The sequence below is a fragment of the Onychostoma macrolepis genome, chromosome 19 (genome assembly GCF_012432095.1).
Source record: "Onychostoma macrolepis isolate SWU-2019 chromosome 19, ASM1243209v1, whole genome shotgun sequence".
Lineage (NCBI taxonomy): Eukaryota > Metazoa > Chordata > Actinopteri > Cypriniformes > Cyprinidae > Onychostoma > Onychostoma macrolepis.
In genome coordinates, this window is record NC_081173.1 from 17,552,719 (window position 1) to 17,575,947 (window position 23,229).

Sequence of the window (23,229 nt, forward strand, 5' to 3'; positions counted from 1 at the left end):
CTTTTATAACTCTAACTCTATTGATAACTTAATATAGTCATGATTTCATTTCAAGTTTTAGTTCTGTTTTGCGCTCGAACACTAAACTTTCAAAATGACAACTCGGAGTGCGGGGCGGAAATGCGCTGCTTCGCTGGTCTGTTTCCGTGTGAAGGTGTGATTGCGAGAGATTAATGACCCAGATAGACATGAAAACAGGTCCTGCTGCTGGAAGGGTCTAATGTCAATTTGCGCAACAGAAATCTGACTGACATTGAGCAGGTGAGTGACAGTATTTTACGCTGATTGCGCAATATATCGATAAATACAGAGTCGTGCGATGATGTTCGCTCATTCGTGAATTATTTCATATACAGTGGTAACCAAGACTAAACAGCTGTTAGCAACCTGTCAATGAGTTCACCACTGGTTATCACCAAAAACTGCAAATACGCGCGAGCTTCAGCCAATCTTGCATGAAAATCAGCAAAATAAACAATGTCGACAAGATGTGACATTTTTTGGGGGTTATAAATGTAGTATGCAGCTGTGCGCAATGTGAGCGTTTCCCATTTGCAGGTGACATAGTACATTTAAAATCTCATTTAGATTTAGAACTGACACGCCAATTTTTGGGTATAATTTTAACAGCGAAGGTGATTAATGTCATCCTTTAAATGATTAACTGTTTGTCGACATGTTTAATTTCCCGGTCGCTCAGTTTTAAATTACATTGCTAAGTCGGAACGGAAAATAAACCCCGAAGGGTTTACCACTAATGAATCCGTTTACCCAGTGCGTTGTACTGTATTTGTGTTGGCGCAAAGAAGGCCTGTGATGACAGTTTGCCAGCCCGGATCTTGACACCTGCTCGCTTCCTTGTCTTGTTCTCACAGCCGTTTCTTGTCTTAAATACGACGCGTCACCTTTAACTGTCCTGTTCGGTTCACATCGCCGTCGCTGTCTGTCCTGTCCATCACAACATCAAAACCTGTGTTCTGCTAACTCTCTTGGTATTACTTTGAAATGAATAAACGACAGAAATTCATGTAGAAAAATTTCTAATGTGTTCAATTAACAGTGCATTTCTTTCTTCTATGAAAAACAAAAATGCAGCGTGACAGCTTCAGACACCTTTCGCTTTCATTCAGTGTAAAATAATGCTGTGAAAATGAAAAATGAGCGCAAGTGTCATTCTGTCAACCATCTCCTTTTGTGCTTCGTTTGAGATTAAAAGTCAGACAGGTTTGGAACAGTATGCCGGTGATTAAATGACAAAATCAACATGTTTGAGTCATAATCTCTTTAACTATTCATTCATTTGCATCTTGATAATACCAGCCTTTGTTTGTTTGTCATTTTGAGAAGTTCTCACCTGAGTGTTGTACTCTAATGTAGCATGTCTTAAACAAAATCTTTTTGAGATTTGATATTAGGGAATGTAACTCTTTTTCTCCAAACTTAGTCAAATGCAGTTTCACCTCCTCATATAAGCTGACATCTTCATAGCCTGACTTTAAATTATTTAGTTTATATATATATGTGTGTGTGTGTGTGTGTGTATTTATGTATATATGTGTATATATTAGAGCTGGGCAACAATTAATCACATCCAAAATAAAAGTTTTTGTGTACATTATGTGTGTGTACTGTGTATATTTATTATGTGTGTATATATAAAGACACACATACAGTATATATTTTGAAAATACTGTATTTATATTCATATAATTTACATTTATATATAAATATATTTAATATAAAAACATATATATATATATATATATGTGTGTGTGTCTTTATATATACATAATAAATATACACAGTACACATACATATATGATGTACACAAAAACTTTTATTTTGGATGCAATTTAATTGCGATTTTGAATTAGATTACGACACTTAAGTAGACGGTAGGCTGTTGATTTTGTAAACATAACCAAGATCAGATTTACAGACTTTAATTTGTTTAATATGAATTGTTTGTAACAGAAATCCCTGTATTTACACAGTGCTGCGGTGCCATGCGGCTGTGGCTTCAGGAGGTGTTTGTGTGGACGACTGCTCACATTTCACATCATTTACCTCCCTGTATTGACGGGCTTTCTGTAACATTTTTAGGGAAAGGTGTGACAAACATTCTAAATAACTTTATAAGCAACTTTTAGTTTTTGTTTAACATAGGTCAGATAAATTGGCTGTATGACTTTGGTTTCTTTTTCTTTCCAAGGTCCTCTTGCTTAGTTGGAAGATGCCCAATGTGGAGCCAAGGATGCACAGGTGGAAATGGCCCGCCCAATTTATCTCACTGTACCTGGGCTATCTGTGTTTTCTCTGCTCAATCTCTGGTAAGCAGGTCCTCTGTATGAAATAACTCACAATCAGTGGCAGAAGAATGGTGAGCAGACAAACGTGTGCGAACAGTTATAGAAAGACATTAAAACAACACAGCTAAAAATATTAAAACTAAAAAACACTAGTCCACGTCATTAATCAACTAGTTGAATGTTGGACAAATAGTCAACTGTTGGGACCATTGTTAGCATGTATGAGTATATAGGCTATTTGTGACTTGTAGCGGTCATGAGTGATGGCACTGATTTGGAGGGAAGCATAATGGACACTCTGTGTTCCTTTTCACAAAAGGGGGAAATCGCACAACAGGCCCACAGTTCCCCACCCCAGAGAAAAACTGCACGGGTGGGGCTGTTTCTTGCAGTTCAAGTTTCACTTGCTAGCCCATAATAAGCAACCCTCTGTTGTCATGGTTACAGTCTTTATAGACAAAATAGTGTCTATGAATGGATTGGGGAAGGGGGTGGATGTCTAACTGGACTCTGACTTCCTGAAACTTGTCAGTGCAGAAAAGTGCAGTGTGTTAGTGACCTGTATGATAAACAGCCTTGTCTTGTGGTGGCATCGGCAGGCATTATTTCCCATTGTATCAGGGCTAGATGCAAGTCTACATGCAAGTATCGTCAATAGCCTATTGTTCTGAGCTCCACATTTGAGCTTATGTGGGAAATCTGTCCATTTAAAAGCCATTTCTATACCACATGACTTGTATATTATTTCCAATGTATTGGCCAATGTTAGAGATTTCATTAATTTTATCATTATCTGCCTATATTGAATATATATTTAGTTGTGTATGCTTAATTCCTCTGTTTTTACTTTTGTTGTAATCTAATGCTCACTTAAAATTTTAAAAGCAAATTATTATTATTATTATTATTAAATATTTAAAAATATATATTTATTTTATTTTAATATTGTTTTTTCCCCCATTTAATATTTATAATGAATATGCATATTTTATATTGTACATTATAATGTTGTGGCGACTAAATCAGTTTAAAATGAGAGATTTGATTAGTTTATTTATTATTTGGACAAAATATAATAGTTTAAATAGACTAAAATCACCTGTGGCATTTTTTTTAAACACATTTCTAGATTTAGAAATCTGTCAGATTTCTATTTATTTATTTAAACAAAATAGTGTATTATATCAGCCATTTATCGGTTATTGGCCATAAAATAAAAAAAAATTATTAGCATACAGTCCAAAACATTCATACTGTATTGCCACAGTATAATAATATTTAGTAATCTTTTCTCTTTCTCAGGTCTATTTTGACCTTGTTAACCATTGTTTTTGCCATGTACTGCATGTCCCTCTCTCAGGGGTTTCGGCCAGCATGTGCACAGTAACGGGTGGTGTACTGGGTATCCACTGGAGCAGCGTCATTGGTCTGGGCTGGCGGCCACTGGCAGTGGACGGGGGAGGGCCTCGGTGCTGGGAATCCTGCTGTTTGAAGCCTTCCTGTGGTGCTGTGTGGAGTCTTGGTGGAAGATGTGTATTACTAGCCTGTGCTCGAAAAGAGGGCTGCACCATTACATCACTTCCTCAGCCGGATAGAAAATCACTGGGGCTTCTGCAGCAGCTGAACAAGAGCATGCGCAGGAAACCTCGAAATGCTGAGGATATCAGAGTAATCAGGGAAACGGAGCATGTAAGCTGTATTAAATGATTTCAAAGGACTTCAGCATTGGGTCTCATTCACTAATAAATGCATACAGCTGTTCTAATAAATGTGTTAAAATTTTCACTGGAAAGATATGTATATTTGTTATGACCCTTATTCTAATTTTGACGAGTTAGTAAATGAGACCCACTATCCTAAAGCATCCACTTTAACTGTTGATTTGCAGCATATGTGTACTGTCTGATATTGAATATTTAATTGTGCATGCTCATTTCCCATACTTATACATTGACATCATCTAATGCTTGTTTAAAGTTAAAATAAAATAAATTTCATTTCTTTAAATATTGAATTATCTTGTTTAATTTATTAATTATTAACATTATTTAATTTAATATTTAATACAAATTTAAAAAATGAATGACTATATGGCAAATATATTAATTTTTATGCATTACTATGCATTATAATGTTGTGGTGACTTGTGGCATTTATAATTAGGGATTTTCTCATTTATTTAGACAAAATAGTATAGAATTTTAATGTCACTGTCATAAAGCATAAAATAACTACGCACAATAACTAGGCTGTAGTGCGATATTGGATATTTAATTGTGAATTCTTATTCCCCATATTTTTAGATTTATATTACCTTTGCTGTTATCTACTGCTCATTTAGAGTTAATTTTTAAAAACTAAAAAATTTATTTTAAAAAAGTTTTAAAATTTATTTATTTTACTTTATATAGACAAAAGTAGTACGGAATTTTAATATCACTGCCCTAATGCATAATTTTGCACTTTACCTTTTGATTTGCAGTATATCGCTGTGAACTAACTGATATTTTCACCCTCGCAGGAAATAGATCGGGGCTTGTCTGTGAAACCCACAGCACCACTGACCACATCCATTGGTGAAGCTCTTTCACATACAGCCAGCGAGACCACCATCCAGTCCACCGGTGGCAGTGGAGAACAGGTAGCGCTCTCAGTGTCTGAGCATAATTCTACACTGGATGCAGACACTGTGGATCATTCAGCATTGAACAACAGTAATCAGTCACCGCAGTCCACGCCTGACACCCGTGCAGTGACTCTACCAACTACACCAGCTGGTACAACATACTCCTCTCTATAATTGTGTTATTGTACTGCATGCATTTACAACCTGTCTTGTCAGTTTTACAAAGTAATTGAACAAGAAACAAAATTAATGTCCATTTTACAAAGCAGACTTATCTGTAATGCATTAAAACTAGTGCTGTCAAACAATTAATTGCGATTAATCGCATCCAAAATAAATGTTTTTGTCTACATAATATATATGTGTGTGTACTGTGTATATTTATTATGTATATATAAAGACACGCACATACAGCATATATTTTGAAAATATTTGCATGTATTTACGTGTTTATATTTATATTCATATAAATGATATCATATATAAATATATCTAATATATTGACGTAACATTTTTCTTAAATATATGCACGCATTTATGTGTATTTATATATACGTAATAAATATAAACATCACACACACATATTATGTAAGCAAAAACGTTATTTTGGATGCGATTAATCGTTTGACAGCACTAATTAAAACCTTGTGTAATGTAATTTGTTTTAGCAGTGCGAGAGCTGGTCGTGTCTGCTGGCAAAAATGTGGAGGTCACTTTACCACGCAATGAGGTGGAGCTGAATGCTTTTGTAGTGCCAGCGCCCCCTTCAGGTACTGCTCTGCATAAGCCATTGCAGTTAGTTCCTCCTCCTTGATCTTTGTATTAATTTCTCTGGTAATTATTTTAGGGGCTAACTATGCCTTTGATTGGCGTTTGAGGACGCATCCAAAAGACTACAGTGGAGAAATGGAGGGAAAACGCAGCAAGACGCTTAAGCTCAGTAAGGTACATAAAAAAATGGGTATCTTATTCTTTTATTGTCTTTTATTTAATATTCTAGACTTTCTTAATATTCTGAACAATGTTTCGTTTAGCTGACAGTGGGCCTCTATGAGTTTGAAGTGGTAGTGGATGGTGACGGTGCTCACGGGGAGGGATACATCAACGTTACTGTCAATCCAGGTAACTTTAGTATTGATGTACCTGCTAATTGTACCGGATTCAGTTTTCAGAGTAGCGCTCTGTTTGGGCAGCCCGTATAAATGTCACATAAAATATGTATAAGTCCCGTGTTTCTTGCTTTCTATAGAGCCACGAGTTAATAAGCCACCTGTTGCAGTGGTTTCTCCAAAGTACCAGGAAATCTCCCTGCCTACAAGCTCCACTGTGATTGACGGCAGTCGTGCGTATCAGATTTTTATTAAATTATACCAGTCTTAATGTTGTTTTATACTTACAATAGCATTTTATAATCCTATTGTATTATTATTTTTTTAAATGTACACTACCATTCAAAGGTTTGTGGTTTGCAAAAAAAAAAAAATCAGGGGTAAATATATAATATACAGTTGTGCTCAAAATTATTCATACCCATGGTAAATATGATCAAAGGCGGCTGTGGAAATAAATCTGTATCATTAATCCTTTTGATCTTTTATTTAAATAAATTTACAAAAATCTAACCTTTCATTGGAGAATAAGAATTTAAAATGGGAGAGATCTCATTATGAAATAAATGTTTTTCTCAAATACACATTGGCCACAATTAATCATACCCTTTTATTCAATACTTTTTGCAACCTCCTTTTGCCAAGATAACAGCTCTAAATCTTCACCTATAATGCCTGATAAGTTCGGAGAACATCTGACAAGAGATCAGAGACCATTCCTTCATCCAGAATCACTCCAGACCCTTTAGATTCCCAGCTCCATGTTGGTGCTTCTTCTCTTCAGTTCACCCACTCATTTTCTATAGGGTTCAGGTCAGCAGAAGCTTGGTTTTGTTCTCAGTGACCCATTTTTGTTTTGGTTTTGGTTTTGATGTTTGTTTGTGGATCATTGTCCTGTTGGAAGATCCAACCACGGCCCATTATAAGGTTTCTAGCATGGGCAGTCAGTTTTACATTTTTTATATGTTGGTATTTAATTGAATCCATGATGCCATGTGTCTAAACGAGATGTCCAGGACCTCCAGCAGAAAAATAAGTTTGTTTTTGGATGAGCGTAAAAACATGTTGTGATGTAGGGGCTTTTTTGTTGTTTTTAGGCTTTCTGACCCCAAGATTCAACTAATCTCTGCAGTTCTCCAGCTGTGATCCTTGAAGAGTCTTTAGCCACTCAAACTCTCCTTCTCACCGTGCATTAGGACGATATAGCTGCACATCAGAAATATAGTCTTTGGTTTTACTCCTTGTGATAAATGATTAAGGGAATTTGGCCTTTGTGTTCCTCATATTTATAATTCTGTGAAACAGAAAGCCAAGCGTGGACAACTTCATGTTCCTAGTCACCCTGGTGTGATAAAAAAATACATGTATGAATGGGAATATACTTCATATTAGATATTTTAATCATAAGAATTTCTAGAGGTACCAATAACTGTGGCCATTGTGTACTAGAGAAAAATATTTATTTCCTAATGTGATTTCCCCCACTCATTACTTCAATTAAAGGTTAGAATTTTTTATTTTTAAATGAAAGATCAAATGGATAAACAATGAAGACTTATTTTCACATCCTTCTTTGATCATATTTACCAAGCGTATGAATAATTTTGAGAACAACTGTATATATATTTAAAAAAAAAAACATTTAATAAGTCTCTTATGCTTAACAAGATTTTTTCTTAAAAACAGTAAAAAGACTAATGTTGTGAAATATTATTACAACAAATAGTTTTCTTTTAAAACGTCTTTTACAATTTTTTAGCAGCCATTACTCCAGTCTTCAGGGTGACATGATACATTTTTCAGGATTTCTTGATAAATAGAAAGTTCAAAAGAACAGTATTTATTTTACTGTCACTTTTGATCAATTTAATGCATCCTTGCTGAATAAAAGTTTTTTTTTTTTTTTTTATTGACAGTAGAAAAACAGTTTAATGTAAATTAGAGCTAAGGTTTAACCTAGAGCTGCACTATTAGTAAAAAAAAAAAATAGAATTTTGAGGATAGTTTATTGATTGTGAAGTATGCAGTGATAACTTCATTGTTTATAATGACATTGTCAAAATAACACACAAATTAAGTGTTTTAATGTGTTTTATCAATCAGAATATCCTGAAAAATTGCAGTTACAATATCTCTGGAAATAATAAATGATCATTTTTGCCATAACCGAGTATCCCTAGTTTGAACACATTGCTAAATTTAAGTCTTTAAAATTCTCTGTGGTGGCAAATATATCTAATGAAATATCTGTGGTCATAAATGTCTTGTGTTTCTCAGAGAGTACTGATGATGATAAAGTGGTGTCGTGGCATTGGGAAGAGGTGAAGGGGCCACTCGGAGAGGAAAAAGCCTCGGGTGATACTGCTATTCTCACTCTCACCAACCTGGTTCCTGGTAACTACACCTTTAGGTATGTTTTATTCATCTTTTCATTCACATTATGGCCTGTTCGTAATCTTTTCTTTGGGCCTCCCTGGAACCATTTTGCTAAAGTCTTCCGACCTCAGGAAGTAATCAGAGAGCTACTGTAAAACCTGGTAAACCAGTCTGTTCTTGGGCAAACTATTTAAAAACGCTCAAATATTAATAACACTTGAACCACAAGTGTGTTATGCTCTTATATATTATTTTTCCTCCAACAGTCTTACGGTGACTGACTCGGATGGAGCTCAGAATTCAACACAAGCCATGTTGTTAGTCAACAAGGCCACGGACTACAGGCCTACAGCTAATGCCGGACCCAACCAAGTGATCACCTTGCCACGCAACTATATCACACTGTATGGCAATCAAAGCACTGATGACCATGACAGTCTATCCTATGAATGGTCACTCAGCCCTGAAAGTAAGGGCAAGGTGGTGGAGATGCAGGTACACAATGCTATTTTGAATGCCATTTATGTTTATTATGTTTGCCAACCAGTGGATTAGTGAGCACACCTTTGTTTTGTTCTCCATAGGGTGTGAGGACGCCCATTCTGCAGCTGTCTGCCATGCAGGAGGGTGACTACACCTTTCAGCTAACCGTCACTGACTCGTCTGGCCAGCAAGACACGGCTCAGGTCACTGTCATTGTCCAGCCAGGTAGCTTTTTAAATATAGAGCACTCTGATTCACATCTATTTTTGAAGCTGCTATTTGTGCTTGAGCACTCTGTATGTGAAATCCCTCCAGAAAATAACAAGCCACCTGTAGCGGATGCTGGTCCAGACAAGGAGCTGACGCTTCCAGTCGATCGTACCACGCTGGATGGCAGCAAGAGCAGCGATGACCAAAAAATTGCCACGTACCACTGGACAAAGACCAAGTCAGTTACACACATACACTCTCCCTGCATGTAATTTTCTTGTGTATATTTAGGAGCGATGGCACCTATTGTATCCGTTGGCATTCCTATTATTGTTCTTTTTCTTCCACTCTTGAGTCTATGGCAGCCCATTCTGGCAAAATGTAATCAAAAGCTTTTTGATAGACCCATCTGTTCTCAAAAACTGCATAAACAAATTTGACAAAAAGCTTGCCCAATCAGAATTTATGCTATATTTCTCCTACACTTTGTCGTATTTTGACAAAACTTGGTGTGCATTATAAAACCCATGACCTGAGGCTAATTGGACAGTTTCTGCGCAGTGCCACCTAGTGCTCGGGAGATATGAAAAATGGTTATATTTGCTTATAACTTCTGAATAATTTGGCGCAAAAAAATCACAAAACTGGTCTCTTTAGATTTGGTGCAGTATGCAGAGTCGAACCATACCTAATTTTCCCATGTCAGCCATTTTGGGCGTCGGCCGTTTTCAATTTTGTCATAAAATGCGATGTTTTAAGAATGCATTGGCGTATCATTACAAAACTCGGTATGCGTCTTCGGCACCATGCCCCCTGATGGTACTCAAAAGGTTTTGGGGCAAAAGTTAAAATTACATTTCCAAAAATACTTATAACTCTTGAGTATATTAGCCTATTGTAATGAAACTGGTCTCAGTATATTCTTTGGGTCATGCCGAGAACACGGGTACCATTTTTGCCATATTCAGGCAAACGTCCTGTCCGCCATTTTGATTTATGTTGAAAACCTACTTTTTCTAACTCCTCCTAGACTGTTGGACTGATTTTCCCCAAATTTGACTCAGATCATTCTCAGACCATCCCGACAAAAAGTTATCAAAAGCCTTTTGATAGACCAAACCATTTTCGAATAATGCATCGATAAAATTGTTGGCATGATGCCAAACAGCATCTGAGGCTATATCTTTCTGCATAGCTTTGACATATTGACAGCAAACTTTGTATGTGCCATTGTCACCTCATTCTGACCATACCACATAAATTTGGTAACAGCGCCACCATATTGGTCAGAAGTGATAAACCATATTAAGCCAATGAAATTTCCAAAAATGTTAAAATATTTTGATTAAATTAGCTTATTGTAATGAAACTGGTCTAAAAATATTCCTTGGGTCATACTGAGAAAATAGATATCGGTTTTGCCATATTTATGAGGAAGCCATGGCTGGATAATTTCATGTTCATAATCACCCTGGAGTGCTCAAAAATGGGAATATGAATGGGAATATACTTCAGAAATATTTTACTCATAAGAATTTCTAGGGGTGCCAATAATTGTGTCCAACGTGTATTTGAGAAAAACATTTATTTCATAATGATATTTCCCCCCATTTAAAATTCTTATTATCCAATGAAAGATTAGATTTTTGTGAATTTTTAAAATAAAATATCAAAAGGATTAACAATGCAGATTAATTTTCACAGCCGCCTTTGATCATATTTACCAAGGGTGCCGATATAAAGCACTGTATTACTTGTAAGTAACTTCTATGGCTGCTTTTGTCTATTCAAGGGTTACAATATTGATCTGCCACAATAGTGTAAAGTATTTAAATTATCTTTATTTAGGAGCTTTTTAAGCAAAGATTACGAAATAATTTTTTGAATTAATTTAATTGATTAATCTGCATATACAAGTCATTTCATTTTTATTTGATTATTTGATGGCCCTACTTTTTGTTTTATAAATGTCTTAAGCCCAAGACACACTGCACTGCGTTTTTGGCTGTCCCAGATGAAAGGCTGGCTTCGTGAAAATTGTGGCAATTTCTGTGATCATGGCTCCTAATCGGTGGTCTTGTGTCACACAGTGAGAAAGGTTCAAAGACAGGTATTGTCAGTCAAGGTCTTGCGACCAAAGATAGCCTACGATAGTTTTCTGACAGCGTCAGAAAATCAGCATGATCATCGCACAGTGTGTTTGCTGCTATGACCCACAATTACTGACCAGCCAGCAAAAAGAGACATCAAATCAATGTGAAATGGCGCTAAAACACAAAACTGCTTACCTCAAGCTCTTATCCCTTCCTCTTTTGCTGCTTGCACTTTTTTTTCAGCACACATAAACTACAACTGCCAAAGTGTGATTCATCGCGCTCTTTTTCTACTACCGCATGCTGATGACGTTTTATTCTTCTATAGTAATGTGCATCGTAGCATACAAGTCTATGGGTGTCATCATCGTAGTCTATATGCATGTCATACCCAAGTTTATTAGATCCATGTCTCACAGTGTGACCTGCAATGATCTTATAGGATTGCTAAAATCATGCAGTGTGTAGAAGGTGTAATGCAATTACTTTAACTGTAGACTCATTGTTTTATTTTTTGATGGTGTTACAGTGGCCCAGAAGGGGTGAAAATTGATAATGCAGACACTGCAGTTGCTGTGGTGACCGGTCTGCAGGAGGGCGAGTACATTTTCACATTGACAGTGACCGATGAAAGGATGCTGGAGAATTCTGATGCAGTCTCTGTCATTGTCAGAGAAGGTGTGTGTCCTTAATTAAATCCAGAAAGGTTTTATGTGGGTGTTAGTAGGCTTTGTTAGAAGACTTGTTCATGCAGTTTATGTGGGCAAGTCCACCATCAACCTGTTCTGTGGTTGTCTGCCTGTAATAATAGAAAGAATTTTACTTTTTTAAATCAGAGGATGATCAGCCACCAGTTGCCAAAGTGCTGTCCAGTCCTCCGATCACTCTTCCCATCCGTACAGCAATTCTGGACGGTTCTCGATCATCAGATGATAAGGGCAGCATCAGCTACCTCTGGACCCGTGAAGAGAGCAGTCCGGCTGCAGGGGTCAGTACTTTTCAGTAGAGTGAAATGCATACTAGCCGTGCTCCATACATTCAAATGACATTCATGGCTCCTGCATGGTGGTGAACAAACAAGTGAGACCAGTTAATTTGGTGTAGTTTCTTTGAGTTTGTTCCTTAAAGGTGCAGTAACTCCACCTGAAAGAGGAGTCATATGTGACTTCAGTTTTTTTTTTTCTGTTCCAGGATGTCCTGAATAACTCTGACCATCAGGCAGTGCTTTTTCTTGGTAATCTGGTGGAAGGGAAGTACTCTTTCACTCTGACTGTAACTGACAGTAAGGGAAAGATCAGTACTGACAGAGGCACCGTAGAGGTTCGACCAGGTCAGTATGCTTATAAAAGATAATTACATAAAATGAATATTTTTAATAACATTGCATTAACATTTTTCAATATGCTGCTAAGCCTGTGATATGTAAAGTACTGGTATTTTACAGTGTTGCTTTAAATGCTTTAAAACTTCATCATAAAGCTCTGTTCATTCATATGTTGCAGTTTGTTTTATTTTTTATTATTATTTTACAAGGTTTTATTCATAAGTGTTGTAATTTTATGCAGTCAAGTTCAGTCAAAAAAACAAACAAACTATTCAATAAGTCAGTGAGTAGTTAATCTAAGAACTGGTCAGAATAATGATTCATTCAACTGATTCATTCAAAAGAACTAATTCAATATTCATTGTTCATTTGTTTCATATATTAAATGATATTACTCTCTCGTTGTTCCTCAGATGTTTACGAGCGAGACTTGGTGGAGCTGATCCTGGAAGTTGCTGTGGCTCAGGTGTCCCGCAGACAGAAGGATATGCTCATCAGACAAGTTGGCGTCCTGCTGGGTGTCCTGGACAGTGACATTGCTGTGCGAGAGATTAGCGCCTTCAATGAGCATAGGTCAGTCCAGCTTAACACACGGTCAGGCTTCATAGACAGTGCTAAACTTAATGCCCACCTCCACAGATCTGATTAAATTGCTTCACGGCACTGAAAAGAGAATACAGAAAAATTTCTCATTTTACAATACTCATGCATAGATTCATATAAATAAATGGAACATTAGTTTTGAAATAAAAGCTGTTTTTTAAAAATATATATTTTACATATATGGGATGATATTACTTTTACAGCACTCGCTTGGTATTTCTGGTATCTGGAGGTCCTGGACGACCTCCATTGGCCGGCCATAGTGTTGCTATGGAACTACGCAACAAATTTCGCAAGCAAAAAAATGAATTCCTTATCTTTAGGGCCCAGCGAGTAGACACAGTTAGTGAGTATTCATTAAATGCTTCGTTAACTCATGTTTGTAATGTAGCAGTGCCCAGCGCTGGTATTTTATTGACTATCTGATCTTTCCCCAGTCTGCCAGCTGAACTGCTCCGGTCACGGGGAATGCGATTCCTTCACCAGACGTTGTGTGTGCCACCCGTTCTGGATGGAGAATTTATTCAATACTTATTTTTGGGATACTGAGAGCAATTGTGGTGAGGATACACTAAGCAAATCATTGTGGAGGGAAGCTGTTTTACGTGGGTTCACATGAGGTTTGATGGTCTGTTTATGTTGTTGGGTGTTTCAGAATGGAGTGTATTATATGTGACGATAGCATCGTTCATGATCGTGGTTGCTGTCGCGACTGTAATATGGGGTATCGTGTGCTGCTGTCGAAGGTAAGGGTTAGACGGATGATAATCTGTTTATCAGTTTTTTTTTTTTTTGTTTTGTTTTTAATTCAAGGTTTATTGTTTATTAAAATTGTGCATGATGTTTTGAGCAGACGGAAAAGCAAAGTACGACGAAAGAGCCGCTATAAAATGCTGGAGGGGGATGATCAGGAGTCTCTGGAGTTACAGTTACCAAGACCTGGTAAAAAAAAATTTATCCATTTGAAGATAATTATGTTATCATTGTAGGAATGTCAGTTGCTGAACAATATTTTATTTAATGACAAGAAATGTAATTCATTGGAAGAAATGAATACTTTTATTCAGCAAGGATGTATTAAATTAATAAAAAGTGATTAGTAAAGACTTTTAGATTGTTACCAAATATTTTCATTTTCATTTATCAAAAAATCCTGACAACACAATATGTATTACAGTTTCCACATAAATTGATAATAATGATTTCTGAAGGATCGTGTGTCAAAAAAAAAAGTGGCTTTAGAAGTCAAAATATTCAGTATATTTAAATCAATTGATTATCAGTATATTTTGTTATAGTTTATTTTTTGTATCATTATTTTACTACTATATATGATACATTCTCCATCACAAAGATACTTCCTCCCATCCCTGTCTTATTCCTCCAGGTCGCTTGAAGCCGGTTCCTGCTCCCACATCTTCTGCACTCATGCACTCTGATTCTGATCTGGAAAGTGATGATGGTCAAGCAGGAATCCCCTGGTCTGATCGAGAGCGTGGAAAACTCCTGCCACCCCAAAACGGATCTCTGCGTAACGGCCAAGTTCCTCATAAACCTAAAAAACAAAGAGAGGAGCTGCTTTAGCACACAAACCAAACCTCTCGTATCGCACCAACGCACTGTTCACCCCTCATCCACGACACGTGTCATGACTTTAATTCAGGAGGGACTTGCAGGACGTCACGAATGATGACCTCTGCACCTGCATCCCTGGGCTGAATCGCAGCCCAGTCTGAGCCAAAATGAAAATGTGTTTAAACCTGAATGGTGGAAAAAGACAAAGCTGTAGAGCCATGCACCTCAAAAAGACAATGGGAATGTACCTGCTTTACTGCAGAGAAAGACTAGCGATATATGTGCCAGCAGAACCTGGAAAGGGTTGGGCATTTCAAAGTAGCTCTCTGAGAAACTTTTCCCCACCAGAATGTCACATCTCACCGCCTGCCTCACTGTCCCCTTTCTACGAAGCTTCCTGATATGACAGGCAGCCTGTCACATTCAAACACTGCCTGGCATGTCTATTAATTTGTATATTTTTACTTGTCGTAATAATGCAGAGAGTGAGTTTTACGGCACCCAATAACGCCATGTTGTATGACTGCATGAGAAGGCAAGATTTTGCTTCCCTCGTTCATTTTTATGGTTTGCATGTTTTAAATTGAGATGTGCGTGTCCTACTCTTGTGTGACTGAATGTCAAAGGTGTGTTTTTGCCCCTTTGCCACTTTAAACACCAGCAAAAGTGACATCTGCAGCATAAATAGCCATGTTTGTCAGGGGTTTAAGGAGGGGTATTGTACACTGGAAAATGCTTTGGATGTTCCACTGGGGCCAGTCGCTTACCCCCCTCTGGTTTTGTGAATGAATATGACAGGATGGTGTCTGGCTGGCTTACTCAAACTGGAATTGGCCACTAGTCAATAAGTCATGTTTTTGTTACACTTGGTTTGGTTTGCGTTTGTACTGCATTTTACTCTGTTTTTGATTGTTGATTCATCAGAAATCATCACTCAGTTTTAAAATAATTTCAGCTCAGCCATTTTAGACGAGACGCTTCATTTACAGTGTTCCCTGATGGTTTGTTATGAAAGAGTTGAATGTTATCTAGACAATGTGTGTGCGAATATTTTTATTTTTTTTCTCCCCACATGTCTGAGTCTTGCACATTTTGAATGCATGGGGAAAAAAATGAAGGGATTAAACCATGCTTTTTTGTTGCTGTTTTAGTGAAGAATTCCCTGTTTCATGTGATTTGTTCTAATAACTGGAGTAAATAAAAAGAAAATATATTTACAGCTGTCTTTTGTTTTGTTGTACATGATTTCTGTTCTGAATTTTAGGACTTTAACCCAAAGTCTCTTATGATTGTACACAATTTTTGTAAACCTTACCTTAAAGGGCAGTGTTTAGGAAAGCAAGAACCAAACCACATGTTTACTGCTTTAAATGGAGCTTAAACTCATCTGAGATCAAATTAGATTCAATCAGCCTGTGTTTTCATTTTTAATTACTGTGATCTAAGTGGATGAGCATACAATTTGTCATCTGCAGAAAAAAAGGAAACTAAGTGCAGTTATTTACTGACAGTATTTTCATTTTGATGTTAACTATTTCTTTCATTGTTCATAGTGTACCATAATGAGGAAAATAGGTTGCACACTTCATATTAGGCTGTCCTTTTTACAGTGTAATATACAATGTTTGTAATTTTGCATTTTTGTACAATATTAAGTACATGCATAACAACGACACCATGAAATAAAGTTACTAAAAATGCGTTAACATTTTGAAAATTAGTCTGAAATGCACACTGACCAACTATTGAAAACTGTCCATTTATTACTAGCCAGTGAAAGCAGGCATTTGTGATTCCATGCACTGTTTGGGCAGATCAAAACTGTGGCATTCACACTTCCTGTTTAGCCAACAAGCATCTGTACTGAATCCAAGCTTTCTCTTCCCCTCCGGCTCTAAAAAATATTGTTGGCCAAGACTTCAAAACTGCAAGTGAAAAAGAAATAAAACACGAAAAGAGCACTTTTACTATTATTACATAATTATGTCACATTCTTACATGGTAGACAAGGGGAATTTGTTTTAGGAATATTACATCTAATCACCTAGACGGACTCAACTCATAATAATAATAATAAACAAACACATATTCGTACTCAGTCTCGAGTCTTCCTGTTCCTTTTTCTCTCTTTTTCATCACTCTATCACACACTCATTCTCTCTCTCCTTTGTCCTTATAAGGAAGTGGAGCTGTTGGTGGAGTTTGGGCGGAAACGGCGCGCAGTGACAGCTGGGAACTTCAGCACGCTCATACAGGAAGACAACGCAGACGGGGAGCCCGTACTACACCCATTCAACATCAAAGACTAAAGCCAGGAACGCTGTAACATTTCTCAGAAGGTGACGGTAAGGAGAAAAGGTCGAATGCATTGTTAGACATCTGTGTTAAGCGACTTGCCGGCGAAATCTTTTCTAGAAACAGCGCGCAAATCATGACAACTGAAACCGACATCGCTCGCGCATAATATTGCCAAAAGCGATGAATCCTCACAGTGGCATTAGGCCTTATGAATAAAACGCGTTTTATCATACAACTGCATGTGTCCAGAATTCATAACAGCAGTGTAATGCGTCGGTTGGTAAAGTTCCTGATCTTGCAGAGCTCAGCGCCCAGTGATGGAAAGTCTGACTCGATTATACGAATCGGTTCTTTCGAGCAGTTCGTTTCAAAGAACCGACTCAAATAATTATGTGATTCTTCTGCATCATTACGTCATCACGTGTTTCAATAAAATGCTTTTATTAAAAATAACACCGTTTCGCATGCGTATTTATAAGAATCTCATGCAATCACGTCGCAGACATATTCCCAGTAAGTTTATTTGTAGAATTTCTGGTGTTTAGCTGCACCTATTCCAAATCTTGTGATTCGGTTCAAGTGATTCACTGAAAAGATCCGACTCAAAAGAATGCTGAATATCGCTACAGCGCTAATGAAGGAAGTGGGGCGGGCGTAAAGTGCAGGAAATCGAGAACGATTGCTACATTGTTTCCGTCTTCATATTATTTTCTATAAACAGTCGCTCTGTATTGTCTAACTGAACGCGCGACAGTGTTGTCCCGGCTGGCCTGATTATTCAGTCAAATCACTTCACATCAAATCTCTTGCCTCGCTTCTTGCCTGGTATCCTATTGCAATCCTATTAATGGTTTGATTGCTTGTCTAGAAAGCCAGGGGACTATTGGTAGTGTCGTGTATGTATGCATGTATGTTTAATGACTATGGCACATCTCACCCTGCGCTATGCTGAGAATGGATGCGATATGGCCTAGTTTTACTAGTCCTGAAGCATAAATGACCTGTTTTATGTCCAGAAGCACAGCTTGCACCCTTATGCTTGACGTTTCAATGTTACCTCTGAATGTACTGTAGTTTTCTTATCTTGTTTTGTTATGTTTATCTTCAGGGTGTTACCTGGAGAACTTAGAGCAGTTGTTAATGCAGTGCTGCTATACTGATGCACAGAAGCTTAAGCTGGGTTTGAAATGAACACCCACTAACACTCAATGTGGATGAAATGCAGCACATCAACTCACTAGACAGTTCAGGTTATTCATAAATTATGTCCTCCAACATTAGAAAAGTGCAAAGAGGGCTGCACACAGTACAAGAAGGGCCACGTCTTTAAAAAATATCATATTTGAAATTACAATGAGAATTTTGTCTTTATTTCTATTTTAGTTTATCTTTATGGAATTCACAAACACAGTGACTCATAAAACTGAAAGCTTTCAATTCACTGTTTCAGAATCAGCTTTAATAAAGAATTTGCTTAAATCTTAGTAGTGATTTTGATAATCTGGCTTCTTTATTAGTTTTGACTAGAAACTTAAACACTTAGTAGCCAAATTGGCTGATGAGAGAAAGTTAATTTTAATAGGTAGTTTAGATCATCTCATTGATTTTCCTACATCTGTAGGTGGCTGTTTCTTCAATAGTTGTTGCCTCCCTGAAATAGTTTACCTGAGGCAAGGCAATTTGACTACTCTAATTTGAATGTGAATATATTCTTATAATGTGAAAAAAGGGGCAGAAGAGAAATTTGAATCTAGTTTGACTCCAGTCTACTCTTTATTATATTTGGCAAAAGTTAAAGTTTCATTTGCTCATGTGTTTTTGTTTCCTCAAAGGTGAGTGTGCTTCTGTGATTTTATTCCTGTGTGATCAAATGTTTTGCTCTTTCTATTTGCCTGAACATTTGAAAACAGCCACAGCTGCTTGTGGTCACAGAGGAATCTGTTATTATTTTTTTATAAAAGTATTGTTAACTAGCTTACTCAGTCTTTCACATTTTCTGAAAACTAGTGCAATTTATTGTATCCAACGTCAACTTCACTGTTAATAGTTTTCTACTATCGTTATAATGCAGTCTTGGGAAATTTGTGATTCCTGAAGGAGTCACAAATAAGTGGGATTTTTCCCTCAGGATTTGGTGCAAGCTCTCATTAAGGGCAGGTGATTACGTGATCATATGGATACCTGTGCACTTCCCAGAAGAGCCATTCAGGTGAAAGGAGGAGTGAGTCAGTGAGCCAGATTCGCGTATCAGGTTTCTGTTACGTAATGCTACCTGTTTAGTGTGTGCATGTAAAGGGGCAGTAAAGATGGACTTGCCCTTTGAAAGTTGCCCAGAGAAGGCAAACAAGATCTACTTCTTCCTTTTTGTATTTTTAGAGGTTTGGCACTTTTTATTTGTATTTTTTTCTCTCAATTGCAGATTTTTTTTCTTCCTGTAGCATTTTTGTGGGAAAACATGTTATGGCATGTCCTGCATTCTCTTCAGGCTCTGCACATGCATGTTTTGCGTCTGTTGACTTTTTATGCACACTTCTGCTGTTGCTCTTGTCATAAATTTTACCATAAATGAGTTGTAGAATAAGTCGGAATACAATAATATCCTTTAAAGTTGGCATAAAATAAAATTCACCCTTTCTATTTTCTCTCTGATGACATGCTAAACTTGCCCAGTCATTTAGTTCATTTAAAACCCCCCTTACTAACAATCGACCACAAGCTCACAATCACATCTGATTACCGTGATTTCTGTACAACCTTGTTGTTTCTGTAATTGTTGAGATGTCCCACTCTCTCTCTTTTTCTCACCAATCAGACATGGCAGAGCTGGCGGGTCTAGTGCAGCGTCTGGAGGTGGCTGTGGGCCGTCTGGAGGCCATGTCCAGTTCTGGGGGTGGAGGCAGCCCTGCTGCTGCATCTGGAGGTATGAAGAAAAATGCAAACCAGATATATCTGAAAATAATTAGCAGTGCTTAGTGCAAAAGGGGAGTTAGGAATTTGAATAATTAAGCTTTGTGTTGTAAATTGTCTCCACTCAAATTGTTCAGTTTGTTGAAGATGCATGCACTATTACTTTGATAATATTAATGTACTGTTACTAATCATTTGAACATTGACATGCAAGACATGAATATCATAATTATCTTTTGGTTTAGTCCTGTAAATTACTATCTTCTTAGAACTCTTAAGTAAGTGCATGCTGAAACTCTGCCATTGGGCCATGTTTGCGGACGGTTGCTGGAAATGTTGTATTGTGTCTATTTAGGACATGGTGTAATTCTGCTCTTGTTTCTCTTCTCTTCAGTGGTTTCGGTGTATGTTGAAGCCTATGACAACTTGCTTGCTGGCCCTGTGGCTCAGTACACTGCCCTCAGTCAGAAGATAGGCGGTGACGTCCAGAAGCATGTGCGTAATGCAGCGCTTTCATTATAGTTCCTGAACACTGGCACACATTGATAAAGACTCCCCTCGATGTGTCTTATCCTTTATTTTGTGTCATAGGCTGAGTTGATGAAGCAGGCCTTTTCCTGTCAAAGACAGCTTCTGGTCACTGCCTCCAACTCTCAGAAACCTTCTGATGTAAGTGTCCCTGCATCTTATGACTCGCTACTGCAGTACCATTTCAAAATGAATGTTTTTCAAAGTCTCTTAAGCTCAACAAGGCTACATTTTGCGTAACAAAAATACATTAAAAACCGTTATATTGTGAAAAACTATTACAATTTAAAATTAGTTTTCTATTTAATATATTTAAAAACAAAAGTAATGGCGAAACTGAATCTTCAGCAGTCATTACTCCAATCTTCAGTGTTACATGACCCTTCTGAAATCATTCTAATATGCTGATTTGCTACTCAAAAAAACATTTCTTATCAATGTTGAAAACAGCTGTGCTGCTTAATATTTTATTGAGACAGTGATACTTTTTTCCAGATTTGAATGGAAAGTTCAGTTAATTTAAGTATTTTTTATAAAGGAAATAAGTAAACAATAATAATAATAAAGTATTATAAAGTAAGTCTTTACTGTCACTTTTGATCAAATTAATGCATCCTTGTTTAATAAGTATTAATTTCTTTAAAAAAAAAAAAAAAAGGTAGTGTTTTGAAGGGTAGTGTATCTTTAGCTCTAATGTCATTATTTTTGTAACATTTTCTCATTTCCTTTGTCTGTTCCTCTTTTCAATTTCTCTCTTTCTCTGTTATATAGTCTGTCCTGACCTCTCTGCTGGCCCCCGTGTCTAAAGTGATCCAGGAGGTGCAGGCGTTCCGTGAGAAGAACCGCTCCTCGCCTCTCTTCAACCACCTCTCTGCTGTCAGCGAGAGCGTTCCCGCCCTCGGCTGGGTTGCCATAGTAAGGAGACTGGGACTGTTGCAGTTTTTGTAGTTGTGTTGTTTCTGTCTGAGATTAAACCAATTATGGGACTTTATATTCTGGAAGTGTACTCTAACCAATCAGTTTCCTCGTTCTCAAGTGTGAAAATTTCCTACATTTAAAAATATCTGGGTTAAACTGACATACTTTGCATATGTTTTTTTTTTTAGGGATGGATACGTGGGAAGTCTCATTACAAAGAAATGTTATGATGTAAAATGAGAAATATTTATGATTATGCTCTATTTTTAGGTCACCGATTGAATACAAGCAAATTTGCGACATTGAATTTTAAATTAATTAATAAAAATATATAGTTTGATTAATGCAAATTGACATAATTTGTAATGGAAAAAAGTTATATAATTAACATTAAGTTATTAATAAACTACAAAATAGAAGCACAAGTAATCTCAGATGGATTCAATGTACGCTGATTTTAAAGCACCAGTCCTTATGATAATCAAAGCAACATTTAAAAAAAAAATTCATTAAGCCAAAAACGTAAATGTTCCTAAAACCTTCTCATCAGACTTTTGAACCCCACAATATATGCACAAGAAACAAGTCATAATCAGTGCGTATTTGAAATGTTTATTAATTTCTTTCAGTAAGCATATAATCTTTTTCTTTCTAAATGTGTTAGGCACCAAAGCCAGGCCCCTATGTGAAGGAGATGCAGGACGCTGCCATGTTTTACACAAACCGTGTGCTCAAGGATTACAAGGAAAAGTATGTGTCTGTCTGCGACGTAAAGCAGCTTGTCTATATGCCAGCAAAATGGCATATCGGTCATTTTCCCATCTGCCTTATTGTCTTATTTTTAGAGATAAGATGCATGTGGAATGGGTCCATGCCTATGTGTCCATTTGGACCGAGCTGCAGGCCTACATCAAACAGCACCACACGACTGGACTGAGCTGGAGCAAGACTGTGAGTCACGTTCTTGTGTGTTCGGTTTGTCCCACATGCTTCTAGAAATGAATTTCCCAAATATTTAAGCATTTTGGTTTTACAGGGTCCGGTTGCTTCCGCCTCTGGAGGCGCCCCGAGGGGAGGAGCACCAGCCCCACCTCCCCCAGGTCCTCCTCCACCCCCCATGGACTTGGACAAATCATCAGGTGGAGACTCTGGAGCAACCAATCGCAATGCTCTCTTTGCCTCCCTCAACAAGGGAGCTGATATTACTAAAGGTACTACAAACGGATATGAAGTTGTTTGGGGAAAATGGGTTCAAAATGTGTCCAGTAGAGCCGGCACAGGGCACAAAACATTCAGTGATACTTTTATTGCTCGTCAAATGATGAAAGGTTCATTGCTAAAACATTAAACAGTCCTTTTGACTAATTGGAAATGATGCAGATTATTCCACTGATGCAATGTAATGGGATCATCAGTGTGTGCATAGATTTAGAAAGGTCAGTGCAGCCTTCATGATAAAAAAGGACACGGTTAATTCCTAAATGATCTTGTGGCCTTCACTTGTGCAACCCCGTGAGACTGTGTCCCATTTGTCGTTTTATTATTATTATTATTAAATAACCATTAACTGATATTTTGGCATCATTAGCTGCGTTTCCATTACCCTTCAAATTGCGCAAATGAAAATTGCGAATTGAAAATAAGCTTAATGGAACACGCGTCAATTTTGCAAAAACTCCCATATATCGCAAAAATGCTTTTATGCTCGCATGAGGTGGTTTTTCAGGCAATTCGCAAGGAATATTTCACAACTGCAATGGAAACATTTTTTCTGCACTTACAGGTCACATGGTGTATGTAAAAAGTCATATGATCATTCTTCAATGTACTATAACCGCTCTCGAGTATAAGGGGCTTTCCCTGCCGTTAA

The 23,229-nt window shown here is 37.2% G+C and overlaps 2 protein-coding genes and 1 long non-coding RNA gene across 5 annotated transcripts in view; 2 read left to right on the top strand and 1 right to left on the bottom strand.

Annotated features, from left to right (window-relative positions):
• On the top strand, positions 1-15,925 carry kiaa0319l (KIAA0319-like ortholog). Of its 3 annotated transcripts, none has more exons than XM_058753049.1 (22): positions 1-261; positions 1,995-2,109; positions 2,213-2,330; positions 3,670-3,998; positions 4,831-5,086; positions 5,607-5,705; positions 5,783-5,880; positions 5,970-6,057; positions 6,185-6,277; positions 8,322-8,454; positions 8,687-8,915; positions 9,005-9,128; positions 9,219-9,351; positions 11,736-11,884; positions 12,043-12,194; positions 12,398-12,536; positions 12,944-13,103; positions 13,337-13,479; positions 13,571-13,693; positions 13,789-13,879; positions 13,987-14,075; positions 14,521-15,925. In XM_058753049.1, exons 3-22 carry the CDS (start codon positions 2,234-2,236, stop codon positions 14,715-14,717), a joined length of 2,922 nt encoding a protein of 973 aa, XP_058609032.1. In that variant the 5' UTR covers positions 1-261; positions 1,995-2,109; positions 2,213-2,233; the 3' UTR covers positions 14,718-15,925. The 3 variants fall into 3 exon arrangements, with proteins under 3 accessions (XP_058609032.1, XP_058609030.1, XP_058609031.1); XM_058753047.1 differs by having other exon boundaries at positions 4-261; positions 5,604-5,705; XM_058753048.1 differs by having other exon boundaries at positions 147-261; positions 1,975-2,109; positions 5,604-5,705.
• LOC131525438 (uncharacterized) lies at positions 15,759-16,939 on the bottom strand. Its single transcript, XR_009267218.1, has 2 exons — positions 16,804-16,939; positions 15,759-16,633 (listed from the first exon to the last, which is right to left on the bottom strand). It is a non-coding gene; the product is annotated as an uncharacterized LOC131525438 (long non-coding RNA).
• cap1 (CAP, adenylate cyclase-associated protein 1 (yeast)) overlaps positions 16,908-23,229 on the top strand; it is an 11,988-nt gene continuing 5,666 nt past the window's right edge. The window contains exons 1-8 of the mRNA XM_058753050.1: positions 16,908-17,053; positions 19,819-19,926; positions 20,308-20,408; positions 20,505-20,582; positions 21,213-21,356; positions 22,024-22,109; positions 22,205-22,310; positions 22,396-22,570. Of these exons, the coding sequence (XP_058609033.1) occupies positions 19,821-19,926; positions 20,308-20,408; positions 20,505-20,582; positions 21,213-21,356; positions 22,024-22,109; positions 22,205-22,310; positions 22,396-22,570 (796 nt within the window). The 5' untranslated portion in view covers positions 16,908-17,053; positions 19,819-19,820. The remainder of the gene's footprint in view (positions 17,054-19,818; positions 19,927-20,307; positions 20,409-20,504; positions 20,583-21,212; positions 21,357-22,023; positions 22,110-22,204; positions 22,311-22,395; positions 22,571-23,229) is intronic.

Bases quoted from the DNA above. Each gene is read 5' to 3' on its own strand.
- kiaa0319l (XM_058753047.1), top strand. From the start codon at position 2,234: ATGCCCAATGTGGAGCCAAGGATGCACAGGTGGAAATGGCCCGCCCAA. The intron at 5,087-5,603 runs GTACAACATACT...AATTTGTTTTAG, and splicing joins TCTACCAACTACACCAGCTG to CAGTGCGAGAGCTGGTCGTG. The intron at 8,455-8,686 runs GTATGTTTTATT...TTCCTCCAACAG, and splicing joins CCTGGTAACTACACCTTTAG to TCTTACGGTGACTGACTCGG.